This window comes from Pseudorca crassidens, chromosome 11, assembly GCF_039906515.1.
Source record: "Pseudorca crassidens isolate mPseCra1 chromosome 11, mPseCra1.hap1, whole genome shotgun sequence".
Lineage (NCBI taxonomy): Eukaryota > Metazoa > Chordata > Mammalia > Artiodactyla > Delphinidae > Pseudorca > Pseudorca crassidens.
In genome coordinates, this window is record NC_090306.1 from 69,051,291 (window position 1) to 69,074,604 (window position 23,314).

General features: G+C 35.7%; 1 protein-coding gene across 19 annotated transcripts in view; it reads right to left on the reverse strand.

Annotated features, from left to right (window-relative positions):
• The window catches only part of PPFIA2 (PTPRF interacting protein alpha 2), a 476,082-nt gene that overhangs the window by 124,375 nt on the left and 328,393 nt on the right, over positions 1-23,314 (reverse strand). For all 19 annotated transcript variants that reach the window (XM_067697456.1, XM_067697448.1, XM_067697445.1 and 16 more), the window contains one exon: positions 22,962-23,078. In XM_067697456.1, coding sequence (XP_067553557.1) covers positions 22,962-23,078 — 117 coding nt within the window. The remainder of the gene's footprint in view (positions 1-22,961; positions 23,079-23,314) is intronic.

A 23,314-nucleotide genomic window follows, 5' to 3' on the forward strand; every position in this document is an offset into this window, starting at 1 on the left:
CAGCAAATATCTTCGAACTCTGTACACTGCTTACAAGTAATGAGGCAACCTTCAGCTTTAATAGAATTTCTGCCTCCTCACATTGAGAATTTCCTCTAGTCAACTAAAAAATGGCAATTTTTAGAAACTACAAAAGTCATTAGAAAATACATTTTTGCAGTGAAAAATGTTTTTTGTCATTGAAAAATTACATTTAAGATTTGAGTCCTTAAGAACTTTGGAGAAACTGAGACTTATACGAAGTTGATTTGAATTAAAATGCAGAACTTTGAATTCCGAGGTCATTTCATCTACCCTTTACCATATTACTTTTAATCAGAACATAAAAATCAAAACGATAGAATAACACATGCTGGATGGTATTGACAAGTAACAAGAATGTAGTGTGTGTATGTATAGCTATATGAATATACATACAACAGTACACACACACACACACGTGTATAAATTCTACAAATATTTGTTCAGTGCAACTGAATGATGTTAATTTTCTAATTAGAAAAATGATTATTCCAAATCTGTGCACCTGAAGTCCATTAAAATCTTGTCTAAAAGTTGCAAATTTTTTAATGGGCTCAAGGTAAGAGAAATTTAAGTAAATATAAACAGTAATCAGACAACGAAAATAAAACACTTTCAAAACGTTAACCTCTTCAATTCCTTTAAGTAACAGATGTGTACTGCATAGTCTTTATGCTACTTTGGAATTTAGTACTACCCAAGGAAAATTTTTGAACAGTCAATTTTTCTCTGAAGTGCTTATTGACATTATATGTTTAAAAATGTGTGATATTTCATCTGTTCAAATCACCTTAAATATATTTTGTGCTGAGCTTAATATATGTTTTCATAATTTCAGAGTGGAAAGGTCATCTTAAACCTGTGGTGTATACCTTAGAAAAAGAATACACAACTTTGTTCCAAATCATTATTATCTTGGTCTACCTTTAAAATAAATTGTGGCACTTTAACATAAAGGGCAAATGAGAGAATTAAAGGAAAAATCAATGCTTATTTTAAATAGCTTTATCGAGATCTAATTTACATACCATAAAGTTCAACCATTTCAAGTGTAAATGTCAACGGTGTTTAGAATACTTAAAGAGTTGTGCAACTATCGATGTAATCTAATTTGAGAATATTCTCATTACCCCTAACAGAAACCTCATACCCATTAGCAGTCCCCTAAGAGCAGACCCCCACCCCCAGCCCGAGGCAGCCACTAATCTACTTTCTTTCAATACAGATTTGCATATTATGTACCTTTCACATAAATGGAATCACAGAATAGTCTTTTGTGATTGGCTTTATTCACTGAACATAATGTTTCTGAGAGTCATTCATGTTGTGGCATATTATCAGTATTTCATATCTTTTATTGCTGAGTAGTGTTTTACCATGTGAATATTCTACATGTAATTTATATATTCATCAGTTAATAGACATTTCAATGGTTTCCACCTTTTGACTACTGTGAATAATGTACCTGTGAACATTTGTGTACAAGCCTTTGTGTGGACATACGTTTACAGTTCTTGTGGAACTCCTAGGAGATTCCTAGGAGAAGAATTCTTCTCCTAGGAGAAGAATTGCTGGATCATATGATAATTCTATGTTTAACATTTTGAAGAAATATTTCCCAAAGTGGTTGCCTCATTTTACATTCCCACCAGCAATCACGAGAGTTCCAATTCCCCACATCCTCACCAAAACTTGTCTTTTTATTATAGTCATTCTGGTGGGTATGAAGTGGAATCTCCTTGTGGTTTTGATTTGCAATCCCTAATGACTAATTATGTTGAGCATCTTTTCTTATGCCTACTGACGTCTTGTGTATTTACTTTGGGGAAATGTCCATTCAAAGTATTTGCCCATTAACTAATTGGGTTATTTGGCTTTTATTATTGAGTTATAAGAATTGCTTATATATACTTTGGATACAAGTCCTTTGTCAGATATATGACTTATAAATAGTTCTTTCCAGTATTTCGATTATCTTTTTTACTTTCCTGATGGCACAGTTTGAAAGTGTTTTTAATTTTAATGAAGTCCAATTTATCATTTTTCTCCTTTATGTGCTTTTGGTGTTATACCAAGAAGTTATTTCTTAACATAAGTTTATAAAGACTTCAATTTTTTTTCTTTTAAAGTGTAGAAGTATACACTTAAATTACTAGTTTTCAAAGGCAATAAAGGCTCAGATGATAAAATGTTTTAAATATATATTTTGATTCAATCAATAATTATTTATTGAGCACCAACTATGTGCCAAATGGAAGAAATTAGCTTTTAGGATTTTTAAAAAATATGATGATACATTCCTGCCATTAAGGAAATTTTCATCTAGCAGAGAAGTGACACACAAACAAGCAGGTATTAAGTACTGCAATGAAATATTATCATAGAGTTATGTTTTGCTTACATATTTGTGTTATGGGAGCAGAAAGAAGATACCTTTTGTGACACTCTTTGAGTTGGGTTTTTAAAGGTAAGCAATTATATTTCAAGTAAAATAAGGGAGGGGGTAGTTATTCCAGGAAGGGGAAACAACATGAGCAAAGGCAGGGAGGCATTCTCTGCAGAGGGATTATGAGTAGCCCTGTGTGCAGAGCAAAAGATGTGCTGTGGGGAAATGGGAGGATATGAGACCTGAAAGGGAGGGCCAGCATACATTAAGATGTCCTTAGCTTCTCATATGAAATAGCATGAACTTTGGGTACTAAACAGAATGACAGAGAGTCATCAAAGGTTTTTGAACAGGGAAGTTACCTGTAAACATTTGCTGGCAACCTGCTCATCTCATGGTCCTGGTGGTCTGTGTAAAGCCTTTCTTAGCTGCCTGTAGTGGACAATTTTTGCTTGCCTGCTCAGCATCCATTTTTCCTTCCCACTTCCCCACAGTTAGAGTTGCCAGATGAAATACAGGGTACCCAGTTAAACATTTTTTTCCTTTGGAATGTACTTTATTATTTTCTTTTAATTAAAAGAAATTTACCATCATTGTGGTAAAAGTCACATAATATAAAACATACTACTTTAATCATATTTAACTGTACAGTTCAGTGGCACTAAGTATATTCACATTGTTGTGCTGCTCTCACCATCATCCATCTCCCGAATTTTTACCTACCCAGGTAAATTTGAATTTCAGAGAGACAATGAAAAATTATTCAGTATGTCTCATGCAGTATTTGGGTCAAGCATATACTAGGGGAATTGATTATGCAAAGAAAACATTGAGCCAAACCCAGAATGAAAGCATAAATTATGTGTTTACTTGACAAAGGAAACAGGAAAATCAAAAACTGGGAGACACAAGTGGGTATAGGATTTTTAAAGCCACCCGTTGTAGCTAGAATTGAATAGGCTACAGCAAGAAGATGGGAGGGGGTGTAGGTGGAAGGATGATATGAGTTCTTGAGATGATGTGGGTTCTTGAGATCATTGCAGGACTTTGACTTTTACTCTGGGTGAGATGGCGACCCTATGAAGGTGCTGAGCAGAGGAGTGGCATGATCTCACATTTTCAACGCATCCCTCTGCTTTCTTGTAAAAGCCAGACTGTAGGAGTAAAGGATAAAATTAAAGAGATGAATTATAGAGGCTTAAGTAATCCAGGTGGATGATAATGCTGGCTTGCACCAGGGTGTTAGCAGTGAAGGTTGGGAGAATTGGTCATATTCTTTCAATGGATTAGATGTGATATGAGACCAAAAGCATAGACTCAAGCAGGACTTTAAGAATTTTGGTCTTCAATTAGAAGAATGGTGTTGCTATTTATAGAAGAGGGGGAATCTTCAGAAGAAACAGATGTGGGATTAGGATGGGGTAAAATAAAGAACTGGGTTTTGGAAACAAAGTTTGAGGTAACTTGTGAGATGTCGAAGTTAAGTCTCTTAGGCTGCTGCAGGAGCCTGCAGTCAGGAGTAGTCAGTGCATGGATGTCTTCTATGAAAAATTATCACACTGGATGAGATCACCTGTGGAGTCAGAGGGGAGGATCATCAAAGGTGACTAAGAAGGTATCTTTAAAGATCTCTTCACATATCACTTTATCAGAGAGGTCTTTTATTCCTGCTATGTAATATGCATTTTGTTTGTTGTTTGTCTCACTCACTAAAATATATATTCCTAAATTTTCTCTCTATCCCAGGCTTAACCTGTATATTCTTGTATGTTCAACTACTACTCCATTTTCCTGCTTGAATATCAAATAGGCAGTCCAACCAAACTCAGAATGTTCAAAACCAAATTCCTGTGCCTCTTCCCCAAATCTGTTTCACCTTCAACCTTTACCAGCTCAGTTGGTAAAAACTCCATCCTTCCATATGCTTTCACAGGCTGAAAAACTTTGGTGTCACCAAGTCCTCTCTTTTTCTCCCATCTCCTATTGAGTCTATTAGAAAAACATGTTTGCCTTATCTTTGCAATAGAATAAATATGACTCATTTTCATGCTGTCTACTGCTGTCACCTGTTGGGGAAGCAGTCTTCATGCAAACTGCCAACCCTCTCCAGGATTGCCCAGTCAATGTCCTGCATCTGGAATATTCCCCTACATGGAAGCTAGGTGTCAAGCTATAACTTGGCCCCAGATTCTTCTTCCTTATTAGGAGAAACCATTTCCCTGTTCTAGGTATGCAGTGAACTTCCTTGTATTGCATGTGCTATATGTCACCTGGCCAGCCCCACCAGTGTATCTGCCCCTCATGGGAAGAGAATGGGTCTTCTCCTGCAGCATGAGAGGTGTGCGTGCAGTCCATTGTCCTGCCTCTGCTACCAGGAAGGACCAATTCCCTAGCCACGGGAGATTTGTGCAGCCCACAGATGCTGATCTTGCTGCCTCTCTTCACCTTTCTGTGAGTAGTGTTGTTCCAGTTGGAAAGATCAAAGGTTGGGAGACACAAGTGGGTTTAGAATTTTCAAGGGGACCCAGTGTGGCTAGGATGGAATGAACTACAGCAAGAGGATGGGAGTGGATATAAATGGGCAGATGATGTGGGTTCTTGAGATCACCGTAGAACTTTGACTTTTACTCTGGGTGAGATGGGAACTGGAGGAAGATTCTATGAGCAGAGCAGGGGCAATCTATTAGGAAAACATGTTTGCTTTATCTTTGCAGTACATGTGAATCTTCCCCATGTATGCTACCTCCTGTATGTCAAGGAGCTCCTTGTTGTCAGTCCTCTTTGCTGACTCTGAAACCTCAGAAGATGCAATAGGCTGAGATATGTGGGCTCTGACTTTTGGTGGTTGGTACTGTTATAATCTTTGCCATCCTCCATGCAAATCCTCACCTGGGATTGGTAGCTGGTTTTTCCTGCTCAACACCAGCCCTTGTCTGCATCATCTACTCTCACTAGAATCACTGTAATAACCTCCTAACTGGTCTCTTTGCTTCTAACTTTGTCCTTTTATGTTCATTCTTAAAACAACCAGAGTGATCCATGGTGATCTTGTTACATGATAGATAAAGTTATTCCTCTGCTCAAAACACTACAATGGTTTTTCATTCTACTCAGCACAAGAGCGAAAACTTACAGTGAGCAATAACCACTGCCCCATCCCCCTTCCCCTTCCCCACTCCCCTCCCCTTCCCCCATGCCTTTACCTCTCTGAACTCTCTCCTACTGTTCTCCCATTTGCTCTCTTGCTTCAGCCACACTGGCAAACTCATTGTTCCTCTAATAAAGTCAATCACTGTCCCAAGTTACAGTCTTTGCTTAGTTCTTCCTTCTGCTTGGCATGCTCTTCCCCTAGTAACCCACATGACTAAAAACCTCAACAATTTCAAGGACGCCAATCTTGACCACCTTATTTAAAAGTGCAAACTGTCTCCATCCCTATGTCTCCCTAGGACTCTTGATCCTTCTGTGTTTCTCTAATTTTTTTTTCTTCAATAGCATTTATCATCTTCTAACATGACAAATGATTTACTTATTTATATTTATTGTTTATTTTCTGCTAACCTCCTCCAACTTGCTGGATTATAAGCTTCAGGAGGTAAAGAGCCTTCATATGTTTACTCTTTGGTGTATCACAAGTGTCTAGAAAGATGCCTGGCACATGATGCAATAGACTTTTGTTGACTAAATAAATGTTTTGATTCCTTCTATGTCTCTAGTGACCAAAACAGCATCTTCCACAAAAATATATTTGTTGGATGAATGAATGAATGTTTCCATTAATGAATATGATGAGTTTTAGGAAAAACAGTAAGGATTCAAAAAGAAAAGAAATATAGAGACAATATACTTAGCTTTCATTGTATAAAGTTTATGACAGGGAATTTAGTCTTCTTTTATCCTGTTTTAAAAGCACTATATAGATGAATTATCTATAAGAGTGGAAAAATTTGAAGTAAAATTAGGAAAGCATTGTTATAAATTCACCTTAAAATAAATAATAGGGTCAAAATAGACAGCCTATGTGTAAAACCAAGTGGAATAAATGAAGCCCCAGAGGCCTCATCATGTCACAGTCACAGTGACTTCTCATGAGATGAAGCCAGGAATTTACACATGTTCTTCCATATTATACCAGGTAAAAAATGGAAATGGGTCTCTCTTTGAATTTGATAATCACTGGCAAAATGACCTAACCATTAATATTTTTTTCACTCTACTTCTACCTTTAGCATATATTAAAGAATACTCTATCATGTTTACAAAACAGTGGTACAATTAAATTACTAATGTGACCATTTTAATTCTGCATTTTTTGCTCCTTTAATGTTTATTACTTATTTTGGGCATATATTTGTGGCCATACATTGCTCTCCTGCCAAAGAATAGCAGTTTGTTAAACATAATAATATATAGTTTTTCACAGTGCTTTTAAGTGATGAGAGTGCCTCTTTAGTGTACAGAATAGAGGGCATTTAAATTGCTATATTAACATAACAATAATTGATTTCTCCCTTGGATAGATATTTCTTCACAAGCTATTCCAGAGGATTTAGGAACTATGTTAATTATAAATTTTTAGAGTTTGATGGTGCTGCCCATGCGGAATGAATATTTGGTTGACCTTTTTCATTTTCCTCAGGAGCTATTACACTTGGCAGTAGACAGTTTTTCCCCAGACTTACTGAGATATAGCTGACATATAACATTGTGCAAGTTTAAGGTATATAAAGTGATGATTTGATGTATATATACATTGTGAAATGATGACCACAGTAAGGTTAGTTAACACAGCCATCACCTCACATGGTTACCATTTTTACTTTGTAGTGAGAACATTTGAGATCTACTTTCTTAGCAACTTTCAAATACACAATACAGTATTGTTAACTACAGTCACTATGGCAGCTGATAATTTAAACTTTATTCTGAACATATTTCTGAACTTGACTTGTACATTTTTGACACCTCCCTGCCCATGTTTTTCATGACTAAAACATAAGTCTTGGATTCTCTCCTAATGAATTTCAAAAAGCTCTTTTTTCTTTTATGCATTTTACTTCTCATGGTTTATTAATCTTTCTAGAGAAAATAGAAAAAGATGCTAAAGAGTGGAAATTAGGAATTTATCCTACTATTAATTCAGATATTAGAAGCACAGATATACTTAAAATTCATCAGCATTTAAGGGGTAAACAATACGCAGTTCCATTTCATTTTTGAAAATAGTTCTATAAAATTTTATGGTTAGAGATGAATTATTGATTGTCTGCTCAAAGAAGTTACACTAAGATTTTCAATCATTAACGTAAATATCCAGCACCAATAATTCTTTAGCGGATATGAAGAAATCCTTAAAACAGGAAAGTAATAAAATATATTTCATTCTGTGAGGAAAAGAGAAATGTAGTACAAAAGAAATGTAGAACAAAGAATAAAGAAAAAAAACCCAAATCCATAAAAAGGAAGTGTTCATAGGCATAAAAATAATAAGTAACAAAAATTAGAGCTGATAGTTCATTGTAAATTCCATGCGAGTCATCAATGTATTAGGATGAAAGAAATATACATAACAGAATGAAAGACGGAACCAGTAAGGGATTCCATAGGCTGATAATGAAGTCTGTATGTGGACTATATGAGTAAATCTGAGACCAGGCCTTGACCAAAGAAGGGACTTGGAAGACTTCAGTCAATCTGATACCCTAGCAAATATTTCCTTTTATTCCAAGAGATCGTTGTACTCCCCATTTTACTTCAAATTCTCAAATTTGGATTTGCCTCCAAATCCCCATATAAGACTGTATCTTTCATTAGAATAATGACAAATTATAATAATAGCTAACATTTATTGAGTACTTACCCAAGAACTTATAGCTAAAAATTTTTCTGGCTCTAAGCTTTCATTTGTAACAATTACTCCATTTCCCTAACATTATTAAGTTCTAAGTGTCAGGTACTGCTCCACATGAATTATGTGCATAAACTCTTTAATCCCTGTAACAACCTATTGGATACAGAAATGGAAACTGATGCACAGAATATATTTTGCTTAAGGTCACACTACTAAAAAGTCATAAGATTAAGATTTGAATGAAGGCATTCCAGTTTCATATTCTTAGGAGTCTGTACTTTCTCTCTACCTACCCCTCTCCTTTCTTCCTTCTTTTGTCAATTTTCTCTCTCTTTTTTGTTCATTCTCTCTTGTTCATTTATCATTTCATTTATCCATTCATTAAACCTACTTATTGTTTCATTTATTCATTCAATCACCAAAACTCTGTTTAGCTTCTACCATATGCCAGACACTAGGTTGGGTGCTCAGAATATGAAGACTCCTGCTTAAATGCAGCATAATGTGGGGAAAAAGAATAAACCAAATAAAGCAACAAATTAACCAAATTTATAAGGACCAGATAGCAATTCAGCTCTGGGCATTTCTAATGCTTCAAGGCTATGGCTTTTGGGCATCTGCCTACACTGCTGTTGTTAATCTCCATATTGCTTTTAGCTCTCAAAAATCAGACCTGACTTCAGGTTTCAAATCTTGTCCAACAAATAACAACATTTTGTCTTTGATTTGAAATTCTACAGCACAGAATTCACAGCTGTTACTTCTAATTCCACAATGATTCCTTAAATCTGTTTCATTATATGTAAATCATTTATTTACAATCCCTGCAAACCTAGAGCCTATGACAAAGCAGAACTAATATTTGTATTCCACATCAGTTATTCTCAACCATTAGAATCCTTGGAAGAACTGAATAAAAATATAGAATGGAAACCACTCTAGACCATATCCAAGGGTGGGGTGCAGACATATAATTGTTTTTAAATCTCCCTAAGTAACTGCAATGTTTAGTTGAGGTTAAGAACCACAGATCTATATTATCCAGGTACTTGACTAATAACTGTATGTAATTTATTCATCAAACCTAAAAAACTGGCATAAAGAGGAAAAGCTTCAAAGTAATACAATAATAAAATTGTTGGTGAAATATATGTAATAAAAGATGTGATAATAGACCCAAGAATAGTAGACCCTAGAATCAACTAATTATTTTTTAATGTAATATTTCAAATGGAACGACTTGACTTTATCTCTTAATTCCGAATGATTAGAAGAAACAAACCTCTATAATAGAATTGACTAAATATTGCCCTGCTTGGAAGGTTTCTAGACCAGATGATTTTTTTTTTTTAATAAATGTATTTATTTATTAATTTTTGGCTGCATTGGGTCTTCATTGAGGTGCGCAGGCTTCTCATTGCAGTGGCTTCTCTTTTTGCGGAGCATGGGCCCTAGCCACGCAGGCTTCAGTAGTTGTGGCTCGCAGCCTCTAGAGTGCAGGCTCAGTAGTTGTGGCACACGGGCTTAGTTGCTCTGCAGCATGTGGGATCTTCCCGGATCAGGGCTCGAACCTGTGTCCCCTACATTGGCAGGCAGATTCTTAACCACTGAGCCACCAGGGAAGCCCCCCAGATGATTTCTTATAGTTACTTCTCCATTAATAATTTTACTGTTCAACACTGAGATCTGCAAACTCATTATGATTAAGTAAATTCCTGATAATTTTATTCAATTAAAATATCCAGCAATAGACCTTTGCTTGTCGGTTCTTAGTTTAATGTGATCAATAATGTTTTGTTAATAAGTATAAAACAGATTTATTATCTTTACAGAAATTCTAGGCCACTTTTTAATTTCCACTGAATTTAAGGATCTTTTCATCTGAGGAATCTCTTGTCATTCTGAAGTTCTTATAATGCTTAAACTAGAATACACATCATTCACTAGCTGATGTATGTGGCTTAATAGAAATATACTTCATTTTTATAGTGTCTTAAATCTAAATAAAAGATGAGAAATTTCTAATGTTGCCATGATCAATGTTAATAACACTCATAAATATAAAAAGTAGCTATTTCTCATATTACAACATGAAATAAAAATATTGAATTATTAATGTGGAAAAACACTCATCTGTAAAATTCTTAATCTATATAATTAGAAGATACGAGGAGATGAATTGTACATAAGGAGTTTTTTTGTTTGTTATTGTTTTTTATTTTTGTTTTCAATTGAAAGTCTTCAAATGTTTCTTTGTTCAGCTATAGAATAAAGAAGTAACACTGAAGAGGATCTTTCTAGCTGTAAGAATTACTAAGGAGTCCTTTTAGATATGTAAATATAAGAAAAGTATACACCCTGCCCCAGAGGAAGAATATTTAGTGGAGCCTTGATAAATGATTTCTTCCACAGTGTCTTGATGGGGTGGGGGTGGGGGGTTGCATAATTAGCATGAAACCTCTGGAGGGAGAGGAAAAGAGAGACTTTTTTTTTTTTAAAATCTTTATTGGAGTATAATTGCTTTACAATGGTGTGTTAGTTTCTGCTTTATAACAAAGTGAATCAGTTATACATACACATATATCCCCATATCCCCTCCCTCTTGCTTCTCCCTCCCACCCTCCCTATCCCACCCCTCTAGGTGGTCACAAAGCACCAAGCTGATCTCCCTGTGCTATGCGGCTGCTTCCCACTAGCTAACTCTTTTACGTTTGGTAGTGTATATATGTCCATGCCACTCTCTCACTTAGTCCCAGCTTACCCTTCCCCCTCTCCGTGTCCTCAAGGCCATTCTCTAGTAGGTCTGTGTCTTTATTCCCGTCTTGTCCCTTGGTTCTTCATGACCATTTTTCTTTCTTTTTTTTTTTTTTTAGATTCCATATATATGTGTTAGCATACGGTATTTGTTTTTCTCCTTCTGACTTACTTCACTTTGTATGACAGACTCTAGGTCTATCCACCTCACTACAAATAACTCAATTTCATTTCTTTTTAATAGCTTAGTAATATTCCATTGTATATATGTGCCACATCTTCTTTATCCATTCATCTGTTGATGGACACTTAGGTTGCTTCCACGTCCTGGCTACTGTAAATAGAGCTGCAATGAACATTGTGGTACATGACTCTTTTTGAATTATGGTTTTCTCAGGGTATATGCCCAGTGGTGGGATTGCTGGGTCGTGTGGTAGTTCTATTTTTAGTTTTTTAAGGAACCTCCATACTGTTCTCCATAGTGGCTGTATCAATTTACATTCCCACCAACAGTGCAAGAGTGATCCCTTTTCTCCACACCCTCTTCAGCATTTATTGTTTCTAGATTTTTTGATGATGGCCATTCTGACTGGTGTGAGATGATATATCATTGTAGTTTTGATTTGCATTTCTCTAATGATTCATGATGTTGAGAGACTCAATTGCTCTCCATTTAATTACGAAGTTCAGTGTTATTTCAAATTCTCTCACAGACTAAGACAATTGACTACATCAGAAAGGGCTCCAAGAGTTCACAAGGAGAACTTACCACGAGGGAAGTAAGAGTCTGGACTGAGACCTGAGTTCACTATCCAATGTCAGCAGGTTCCAGCTTGGTGTGTGGCTAAGACTGGAAAAACCTTCCTGGCTCAGTCATCTTGATGCATTTGGGAACTTAAGTGTAAAACTAAGCCTCAGTCTGGTATAACTTGGAGAAAGGAAAACCTCTGAAGAACCACTCAGTTAGGGAATGACACTACTGTTAGTGGAACTTGAAAACCAGGCCAGTGATTGGTATGGAATGGTTTCATTTAGCTCGTATGTCAGTGGGTTATTGCAATAGTACGTGGGTGGCATTTGATTTTGAGGGGCCACCGAATTTGAAGTGATACTTTGAAGACTATAAAGTCAAGCATACCATTCTGACCCATGCTATTCCACACTACACTGAACCAATATGTAAGAAACAAAATCTAACAATCTGCAATACTTCTATGTGAAAAATTAAACAATTTTATAGAAGAACATAAAACAATACATAAATAAATGAAGACTCAAACCATATTACAGATGGCAAGACAATATATCATAGAAGTGACTATTCTCCCCAAATTAATTAATTTATTTAAGCAATTTCAGTGAAAATATCAATAGGGTTTTAAAATGGGAATTTGAAAGCTGATATTATAATTAAACTCTATGGAGTTTATTCTTAGCTGGGGTGACAGACTATAAATTATAGACATTATAAATAAATGAATCATACTTTATATTAGAATGTCAGAATATATTGATGACATTTGAACAAAGGTTTGATGGAAGTGAGGATAGCCACGCAGATATCTGGAAGAAGGGCATTCTAGACAGAAGGAAGAGCAAGTCGGAAGTCAACAGGAGGCCAGTGTGGCTGGGGTGATGGTGGAGATGAAGTCATAGAATGAGGAAAGTCAAATCATGCAGAGCCTGTGTAAATGGGAAACACTCGCAGAGTTTTGAGCATATGATTGACACGTTCAGATTTATGTTTTAAAGCATCACTCTGATTCATGTCATGTTAAAAATAGACAATAAGGGCCCACAAGAGAAGCAGAGAGACTTGGAAGGAGGTGATTACAATAATCCAGGTGAGAGATGATAGTGGTTTAGAGTAGAGTGCTTAGTGGAAGTGGTGAGAAGTGGCAGATTCTGGATATATTTTGAAAGTAGAGCAAATAGAATTTCTTTACAGTTTGATGTGGGGTGTGAGACACAGGGAGGACTTAAGGATAACTCCAAATTCTTTAGATTGAACAACTGGAAAGGTGAGATTCCCATCATTTGAGATGGAGAAGATGCAGGGAATTTTGGAGGGGAATATCAAAAGGTAAGGTTTTTGACATTTTAAGGTTCAGTGACTTTTAGATACACATGTGGAGATGACAGATGTTCAATAGGCAGTTGGATATATATACTTGGTTGTAGGGTCTGTAGAGGTAAAGATTTGTAAGTCATTAGCATATGGACAGCATTTAAGGCTATGAGGCTGATTGAAATCACTGAGAGAAAAGATGGAGAACCGAGCCCTGGGTCACCTCAACATTAAGAATTCAAGAAGAAAACAGGCAATATAGCCAATATTTTATAGTAACTCTAAATGGAGTATAATCTATAAAAATACTGAACTACTATGTTGTACACCTAAAACTAATACAATATTGTAAATCAACTATACTTTAATAAACAAACAAACAAACAAATAAATATTAGAGCAAGGTCTGACCATGAGAATGTAAACTTTCTGGAATTTGAAAAAATCTTGGGAAGTATATAGGAGCTTCCATTGGATGGGGATAGGAGTTTAAAGCAAATTTAATGTAACTCTCAGGATAAAATAAACTCACTGGACATAAAGTACATATCTAGATGCTTAAAAAAAAGAAGTCAGGAAGAAGAATATGGTCCAAGAAAAGAATGAGCCACTGGTGAGGGAAGAGAAAAACAGAGTGAAGTTTCCTATACTGCAAGTGAAAAATAAAGGAGAATCTAATAATAAAAAAAAAAGAAGGTGAACAACTATGACATCAACTCAAGAAGGGCTGAGAATTGGCCACTGTATTTAGCAATATAAAATTAGTGATGATGGTAACAGGAGAGGTTTCTGTGTAGTGGTGGAGCAAAGACCTTCCTGGAATAGGTTTACAAAGAAAGCACAGAAAGCAACTGGGGACAGTGAGTAGATGACCCTTTCGAAGAGCTTTGCTGCACAGGGGAGTAGAAAATAGAGCAATAACTGATGGTATAAGTAGGACCAAAAGAAAATTTCTTTTAAGTTGGAAGAACTTTGTATGCTATAGGAATGGGATGGATGAAGAAAAAAACTGATGGCAAAGGAGAGCACAGTAAGAATTGCTGGAGCAGTACACTTGACTACATGATTGTGGAGACATCACATGGTTTAACTCACGGGTGTCACAAAGTTTTCTTTAAGGTTTTTTTTTTTTTTTTTTTTTTTTGATTTTTTGAAGACTCATGCTCAGCCTAATAAGCTCTTTCATGCTTTTAGACATCTGGACAGATTTAAGGCTTTGCTTAAAGTAAATACTCTTATATTTTGAAATCCATGAAACCAGGTAGTTTATATGCCACCTTTTTCACCCATGTTCACTTTTAATATTTGTATACTTGTTACACTGTTTATCTCGGCTCATCCTGCTCACAAGCTGTGTGACTTTGAGCCAGTAATCTTTGCTCTACAAACATCACAGGGTTATTACAGGAATCCAATGAAACAACTATGTAAAAGTACTTTTGGCAAATGTAAAGGGCTTTGTACAAGTTATTTATCTTGTTCTCATTGGCATGTAGCCCTTTTGTTAATGAGGTTTACAGACAGCTTTGAAGAACAGTCTGCCTGTCTTTGAAAGGCCAGAGCCAGCATTAAGGAATATTTTTCAGAGTACTCATTTTGGCATGTGCAATTCTCCTGCAAATAAAGGGAATTTCTGGTCATACAAGTTTAGGAAACACTGTGTACTATGTTTCCTCTTGGGCAATTTTAATAAATTTTAATAAATACTACAGTAAAGATAACAGTTCAAAATTGTATAGCATTATATATATTAATATTCTTGTCCTGAAAAATCTCTTTTTTTGTGGGAGTGGGTTCTGTAAAACATCCATTAAATTTCTGGGGAACTCGTGCTTCATGAGAAATGTTAAGATGGATAAACTCTACCAAAGTGAAAAATAAAATTAGGCCAATTGCAGAACATCTGAATGATAGACTTAAAAATTCTCCTGGATTGGCTTAAAGACCAGACAAAGCAATGAAGAGGGAAGGAAAGTATTTGTTCTTCTTTATATCCATATAAGAAAGCAGAGTCCCAGTCACAGACTAGACACTCAAATTATGCCAATAGGACAGAGATAAATGAACAAACTTTCTGTCAAACTCTTGTGAATCACTCAGCCTTTTAAAGTCTGAAACTATCCTACTTCAGCAAAAAAATTTTTTCTGCTTCTCTCGAATCTGGGCTAATAATATAAATGATACTAAATTTGTTACTAAAGATAGAGGAGTCAGGGCTTCCCTGGTGGTGCAGTGTTAAGAATCTGCCTGTCAATGCAGGGGACACAGGTTTGAGCCCTGGTTCGGGAAGATCCCACATGCCACGGAGCAACTAAGTCCGTGCGCTACAACTACTGAGCCTGTGCTCTAGAGCCTGCGAGCCACAACTACTGAGCCCATGTGCCACAACTACTGAAGCCCGGGTACCTAGAGCCCATGCTCCACAACAAGAGAAGCCACCACGATGAGAAGCCCGCGCGCCCCTGCTTGCTGAAACTAGAGAAAGCCCGCGCACAGCAACAAAACACCCAACGCAGCCAAAAATAAATTAGAAAAAAAAAAAGATAGAGGAGTCAATTCCACTTTCACTTCCCATCTATTAAAAGAATAGTGAAAGCATAAAAATCCAGTCACTGTATTCAGAGAGAGATTTGTTTTGAACTGAGTAAATTCCCATACAACATTAGAAGATTTTTACTTCTTATTTTTGCCATTGTATATAAAAGATGACTTTTGGTCATAATCTTCCTATCCTATAAAATTGATACTCAACTCCTATAAAATTGATACAGTCTAACTTCCTGTGCATATGGATGAACCATGAAACAGCCTAACCTTGCCTCTTCTGGGCCCTTTTCTAGCCAATCGTAGTCCTCTAGGCCACTCCTGCCTCGTATGTCGAGGGCTATACTTGGACCTTCTTTTTGCTAGGAGGTGTGCCAATCCCAAAATGGCAAATTCATAAACCCCATAGTTCTGTTTGGTTTCATTGCTTGAAAATTCAATTGATGAATTAAAAGAGAAGTATACACTTTATTATCATGTCATTATGAGAAATTAGATCACTATATAGGGGATCAACACACAGAAGAAAATATTCTGTTAGGGTTATTCAGATGTAAAAAAATTCAAATGATAATTGTCTTTGATACAGAGAAGAAATTGAGGCTTAATCAATAATGCATAAAATAAGCCACAATTAACAAAGAACTGAATTTTTGGATGAACAGTTACTGGCAGTAGTTGACGTGGAGTGAAGAAGGCATATAAAAATGGGTAAAATACAGTTAATAACTGGACACATCCCTATGGATGAGGGCTTTCAGCCGGAACATAGCAGAGATCTTGGAAAGAATAGCATTTGTGATAAATGGTATCTTATAGTATTTTTAAATAGATATGTGGTATGTTCATAAGCCAAACATTTAAATATACAGCTAACAGGTCTGTATGAGACTGTGTAGAATCTGTATATTATGGTATTTCATAATATGGCACAAGAGCATAAGGAAATAAAGGTCTTTTGTCATTACTGAGGTGCATATTGCTCACATAGTCATATTAACTTTCTCTAAGTGCCCATTTTTGTCCTTGGTGGTTCAGTCTAAAATAGCCTTGTATCACTAAAAATCCATAAAACCCTTAATTTTGGTAAAGGCACATCCCATGTTTCATCTTTTATAAAACTTCAGCTCAGTGTCCTTCATGCACAGAATGCAACCATTACACAATTACTAGATTTTCTGATCTCAGAATTATTCTTGCTACCGATTCTTCATTTTGTTTTACATGTTTTTGGCCAAGTTCTTCTGCCTATCTGGCATGAATTAAAGAACTGAAAAAATGCAAACAAAAATATATTTCTGATTTTACATTTATTCAGCCTGCACATTTACATATTACCCAATTATTATGTTGCATTTTATTAATTTAAAGAACAGTCACAAATTAACGTCAAATTCTAAGAGGAGAGAATAACGAGAGCAACACTTTTGAAAAGGGAAGCATCAGCTCGGTTCATTCAGAGTAGCTAAGTTCAAAGTGGGGTGACAAGCAGAGAAGCTTGAGAGGTGAGAAGAGGCCAGCCAGTTTGGAAAGGACGTCCCATGACGTGCCAAGGATGTGCTGTTGTGTGATCACTGGAAAGATCAGCCACCCTTAGCTCTGGGAAGAACTATGGTAATTCCTCAGTCACTAATGAACAAAAAATATCAAAATGTATTGCATATAGTAAAGTGTAACTATTCTTTTGTGAAACTTCAGCTTCAGTTTTACACCCTCATGCACACAGAGGTATACATACACGTGCACACATATGTGCGTGTGTGCGTGCGTAGTAAAATGTTGCAACTAAATCCTATTTCTTACAGTGGGTAGCAGACAGGTGGGTCCTTAGTGTTTGTGGAGCCCAAGGCAAACGAGCAAAGAGAGGCATACAAGCCATAACTCCAAATATGTAACAATTATAAATCAAGCTAACAAACTGTCAAATAAAAATATGTCCTACTATCTTCCTTGAAATAATACCTTCACACTGGCTTTTAGGCCAGAATGAGTAATTCTCAGACTCCTTGAAGTTCCACACCAGAACTTAGTTACCCAGATATGGCCCTGGACTGTAGCCTGCTTTCCTTCTCTTCTCAGCCTCAGCTCCTTCCAGAATACCGGTCTATTTTACCTGTATGTATGTGGATACCTAAGTCAGCACTTTCAAACTCCGTGGGACCCAAGAAACAGGTATCCCTTGGTCTCTTCTTAGGTCCAGGGATGGGTGCACTGGAGGGCGGGCAGGGACAGATGTTGCTCCTAGGAACAAGCTCATAAAGGCCCTGAAGGCTAAGGTCTGTTTGGTCAGAAAGTCTGGGCTGCCAGGAGCTTGGCATGTGGTCGCAAAGGGGTGCTGGTGTGGCTCACACCTGTGCAGTTTCCCCTGGTCCCATGGACTCAACATCCTTAGGGAGAGGCACAGAGGGCCAGAGATAGACCTGCTAAATTGTGGACCCCTCTTGCCCAGGTTTAAAAGCCATACTCATACTAGTTAAAATTTTTAAATGCTACTGCCTTGGAGCATCTGTTCAGAGTAAAAAAATATAATAGAGATTTTTGGGAAAAAAAAGTAAGGAATTAAAAAAAAATCATACTCAAGTAGAATAAAATAATCAACTCTAGACAAATAAATATGTGTAATTATGAAAGACTAAAAGATCAGAAAAAAATAAGGTTGAATTAGAATGAATTTTCAAAAATCAATAATAACACCTAGAGAAAGCATCCTGGCATGAAGGAACATGACAGTACAAAGGAGGTGAGAACACCGGGGTTCTCGTCCTGCTCTGGACAAATAAGTCATTTAGTTTTTCTAAGTAGGCATCAATTTCATTGTCTGTAAAATTAAGAAAAGGAAAAAAAGTCTCTAACTGCTTCAGAAGTATTATATGTGAAAAAATGATAAATGGACATAAAGTTGTAGTGCAAGTGATTTTTTTTAAAGTATCTAATCAAGATGCTTCCATGTTTAAAACACTTCTATGTTTTCCCATTGCTCTGAAGATAAAATTGGACTCCTTAATACAGCCGACAAGAACTTAAATGATTTGGTCCCTGCTCAGTGCCCCTGTGTGGCCTGTCTCCTGCTTCTCCCTCTCCTGACAGCTAGACTACATTACCCTGCCATCCTTTCTTCCCAAGAATGTACCAAGAAGCTCTTTCCCACTGTCGGTGCATTTGCACTTAGTGTTTCCTTTGTTTCAAAAACTCTAAGCTTTTCCATTAACTCTCTGTATTCTTTTGGGTTCCGGTTCAAACTCCACCTCCTGAAAAGCTCTTCAGTGCCATGTCTACCTATCCTCCCCACCCACCTCACACCTGCCCCTTGATCACACTCACTCCCTTTTACATGTATGTGCTTATTGTCTGTGCCCTCATCTGCCCTATTCATTAGCGTCCCAACCACCCAGAACAGGACAAATTTCCCAGCACTTCAGTAAGGTCACCGCTAAATATTTATTGAAAAATGAATGACCATGAGAACACAGTATTAATAAATATTATAACCATACTGTTTATTGTTTGTAATCAATGTGTCAAGAATTTTGTCATTCATAGTCAGTGTTTCTATTCTTTACAACGAAGCTACCAGTTAGGCATGACTATTTACCTGTAACTGATACTCAGGGAGGTTACAGAGTAAGGACACCCAGGTAGTTATTGGCAGAGATGGGATTTGAATCCAGGTCTACTGACTTCAAACAAGTCACCGTTCCACACTGTCTCTCTGACACTTCCTGTCACAATTAATGTATCTCTCCTTTAAACTCTAGTATCATTTTTGACACCACTTTATTCATCATGTTTTGCAATATTAATTTGGGCAGATTATTTTCACTGCATATTATTTTCACTCCTGCAAATTTTACAGGGAATGTCTTCTGAATCTCAACCACTGTCTAACATACTACTTACCCACATTACTTAGCAAACATTTGCAGCTGGAAAAAATAACTGGAAGTACAGAATATATGAGCCAGGAGCATTACTATCTCTTTTACAAGAGAAGCATGCTTATTAAAATTTATTTTTCACAAGTTAGCTCCTCTCTGGAAAGCAGCAGGAAGAAAGTTATGGATCCTAGCCCTGAACTTTTAATGAGGTAAAATTTAGTATTCTGAAAAATTTTTTATTATCCCGTGGATAATTACGTTCTTCTAGAACACCTGATTAAATCCATGGCACACAGAAACAAAATTGTTTCAGTTAAGCTTATTTTTTTCTTTTCATTTTTGTTTTCAAAATGTTCATAGTAATTACACAACTTTTCTATGAGTAGTAGGCCTGTTTCAGAGTGTGCTTTTATGAGACTATTTTTATCAACTATTTTGTCAACAGAGTTTTCAAGCCACTGCCATAAAACCTCTCCTGTTGGCTAATAACCCACCCTGACTATGTAATTTAAGTAACTTTACTGCCCTAAACAAAGGGCGATCCTTGTGACTAGGATTTGCAAGTCACTTTCTGACAGCTCCACAGCACCTGACAATAGTTTCATGTTTCCTCCCCAACAACCCCTTTGCAGTTTATACACTAATACTACAGTCATCCTACGCTGATAACCTTCGCTACATAGACACTCCAAAATAATATTCTCTTTTCCTTTGTTTTAATATACCTTTTAAACACTTGTTACTGAAAAATTAAGTGTTAGGATTTAAATTACAATCCTATAACACTTGTTATTCAATGGTATTAACATACCTTAAAGAATCCTGTTAAAGGGGATAATTTCAAAAAGATGATTTATAATGTTCAGGTGCATAATTTAGCAGTATTTATAAAGGCATGATAAAAATAATAATTAGGATATTATTTCAGCTTTTATCAAAAAATGTCAGCAGTTAGAAGATGAATAAATTCTGGGGATCTAATGTACAGCATGGTGACCATAGTTAATATTGTATACTTGAAAGTTGGTAAGAAAGTAAATCTTAAATGTTCTCACCACACACACACACACACACACACACGGTGATGAACTAATCTTATCATCATCATTTTACAATATATACTTATACAAAATCATCACACTGTATACCTTAACTTTACACAATTTGTAGAGCAAACCATCACATTGCACACCTGAAACTTATATAATCTTATATGTCAGTTATATCTCAATAAAGTTGAAAACAAAGGAAATATCAGGCAAAGAAATATGATATAAATAAAACTTTTAAAGTGCTTTCTTGAATCATCTAAGGAGTAATATGAATTAAAGCACAGTTTATTTTTAAAATTAAAAAAAATATATGACATATACTTTAGGATTACATTGCAGGATAGGGGCATGATATTTTAAAAAATACTAGTATATCATTATTTCAAAGCATTTGGAAATCACTCTTCCTACAATTCTGGGAAATTAAAAAAAAGTATGCCGATAATTACAATGTTTAAAAATCTTTAGTTACATCTATAAAAAAGTGTGAGTGAGTTAGCAATGGCACAGAATTTCTCTTCTACACTGGCTGAAATGCCTTCACCGAGAACTGGAAGGCAAAGAAAGTTAAAGACAAGTACTTTAAGTCTTCAAATACTCAGAAACCTCCACGTATATACCACTATCTGTTGAGTCCAATAGAGACAAGCATCATTTATTCACAGGTCCTCATCCTAATACTGTAATCAGTTTCTGAAAAGTAATCTGACATGAATTGTCTTATATTCTATAATGCCTAAATATTTAGGGGTTATATCTTAAAAAAAATAATATTTGAACAAAACTACATGTATGAGTACACCACTCCCCAGAAGTACTAGAGGAATGCTTTAAGCACCAAATGGTTTGTTATCGAATAGACAAGATCTTAAGTTCTTTATGCCTTTGAAAGCATATTTCTTTAATTTTCGTCCAGATAAGCATAATATGGCATCACTATATTTTGAAGACTTCTAAGAAAAAGACTAGATGACCATAAAGTCCATTTTCGTACTCAAATCAATGTCATTCTGTAATTCTCTGAGGAAAGGTATAGCACTGTATTACTGATGACATAATTAAAATGAAACAGTAATAGTAAAATGACATGTTAGTTTCCTAAGCTGAGGATTGTGTGCAAATGCCCTAAAGAGCTTGCTGGTTTATTTACCGAATTAATGCCAGTTTACTTATCTGAAGAAAAGAGAAATAAGTTTTATTCAAATTTGAAATATAGCTCATGAAATCTAGCTGTCAGATTGTAGCTTATTGTTAATACCTACCTTAAGATTTCTATAAAATACATTGATAAAGGCTAAAATAGTAAAGCCTTTAATGAAGAGTTGTTTGCTTCTCAGCCACCAGAATTGATGGCGGTCTCAGGAAATGTCTGGTTTACTTGGCTTCTTTTGCTTTTACAGTTGAAGGAGGAAACATACGAAGCCCCTCCATTTGTTTCAACTGGATGAATGAGGAAGGGCTCAATTTATTATGATAAGAAGTCTAGTGCTATTTGTTTTGTGGTACAGTCACTTGCTTCTTAGTCGCTATGTTTTAAAACCTCCTGATATTCACAATGACACCAATTTAGCTACCTGATTTATGAGATCTTGATGATTAAGGAGCTCAAGCATCCAGGGCTATAACTTGCAAATATCCAGGAGATGGTCTAAGTCTCATGCACAGGATGTGCAAATGCTTATGTAATCTTAATCTGATTCCAGACCTACCAGCAACTGCCCTTCTTTCTCTTGTGCTGGGAACAAGTGGTTCAGCACAGAAAAGCGCCAAACAGACTGTTGGTTTCCTTGGCCTGGGTCTATGCCCCACCCGAAAGGAAAATCAATTTCTTCTAAAAAACAGTAAAAGTCTAATGACTTCAGATATCTTTTAATGTAAATTTTCATCAACTGGAGTACTGCTGTAGTCTTATCAAACACATGGAAAATAAGTCAAATAAGATATTATAAAGAAGTTTTTGCAGTGATAAGCCACAGATTAGTCACGAATTGTACATAATATCACTTATAAATCAAAATTATTGTTACTGTATTTTAAACAGTCCTGGATATAGATTATTAATATATCTATAGAGATATATAGATATATTTAGATATTTATTCAATTTATAATTTATTCAATTATAGATATGTTCAAACAGATATGTAATTAAATTCTTTTTAAGAGAATCAAGTTAATAGCAAGTAATGGGAAATTCAAATATATATATGTGCATAAATCCACACATATATTATTTTTGAGAGAATCAAATTAGGAGCAATTAATGATAAAGGAAATAATAATGCACTTTTGATCAACAAGTCAAAACACAGTAATGTTTATTACACGAATTACACAAATACTTCATACTCCTGTCAAACGATATAGCAAGTAAACACTTCCACGTAAGAGCATGTCATATGTGTCATACCTTTTCATGGACTTTCTGGCCAGGTTCCATCCCTTCAAGATGTTCTGACTCTGTGGATCCCTCACTTGATGCCATTTTTCTTTGTATATGAACATTTTGTTCACGCAAGGCAACAATCTGCAAAATAAAAGCACTATGCCTTTAAAATCTAAAATAGAGCATGAAGTATAAGAAAACTGAGTTTACTTGAATGTGGCTAAGAACTAATGAATACAAACAAATAGTCAGAAAATAAACATTAAATTTTACTCATATTATTAGTTCAACAATATTTCTAAAATTTAAGCTAGCATTTCGAATAATATTTATAATATTTATAGGAACGTGAAATTAAGAAAATATTTTTTAATTGG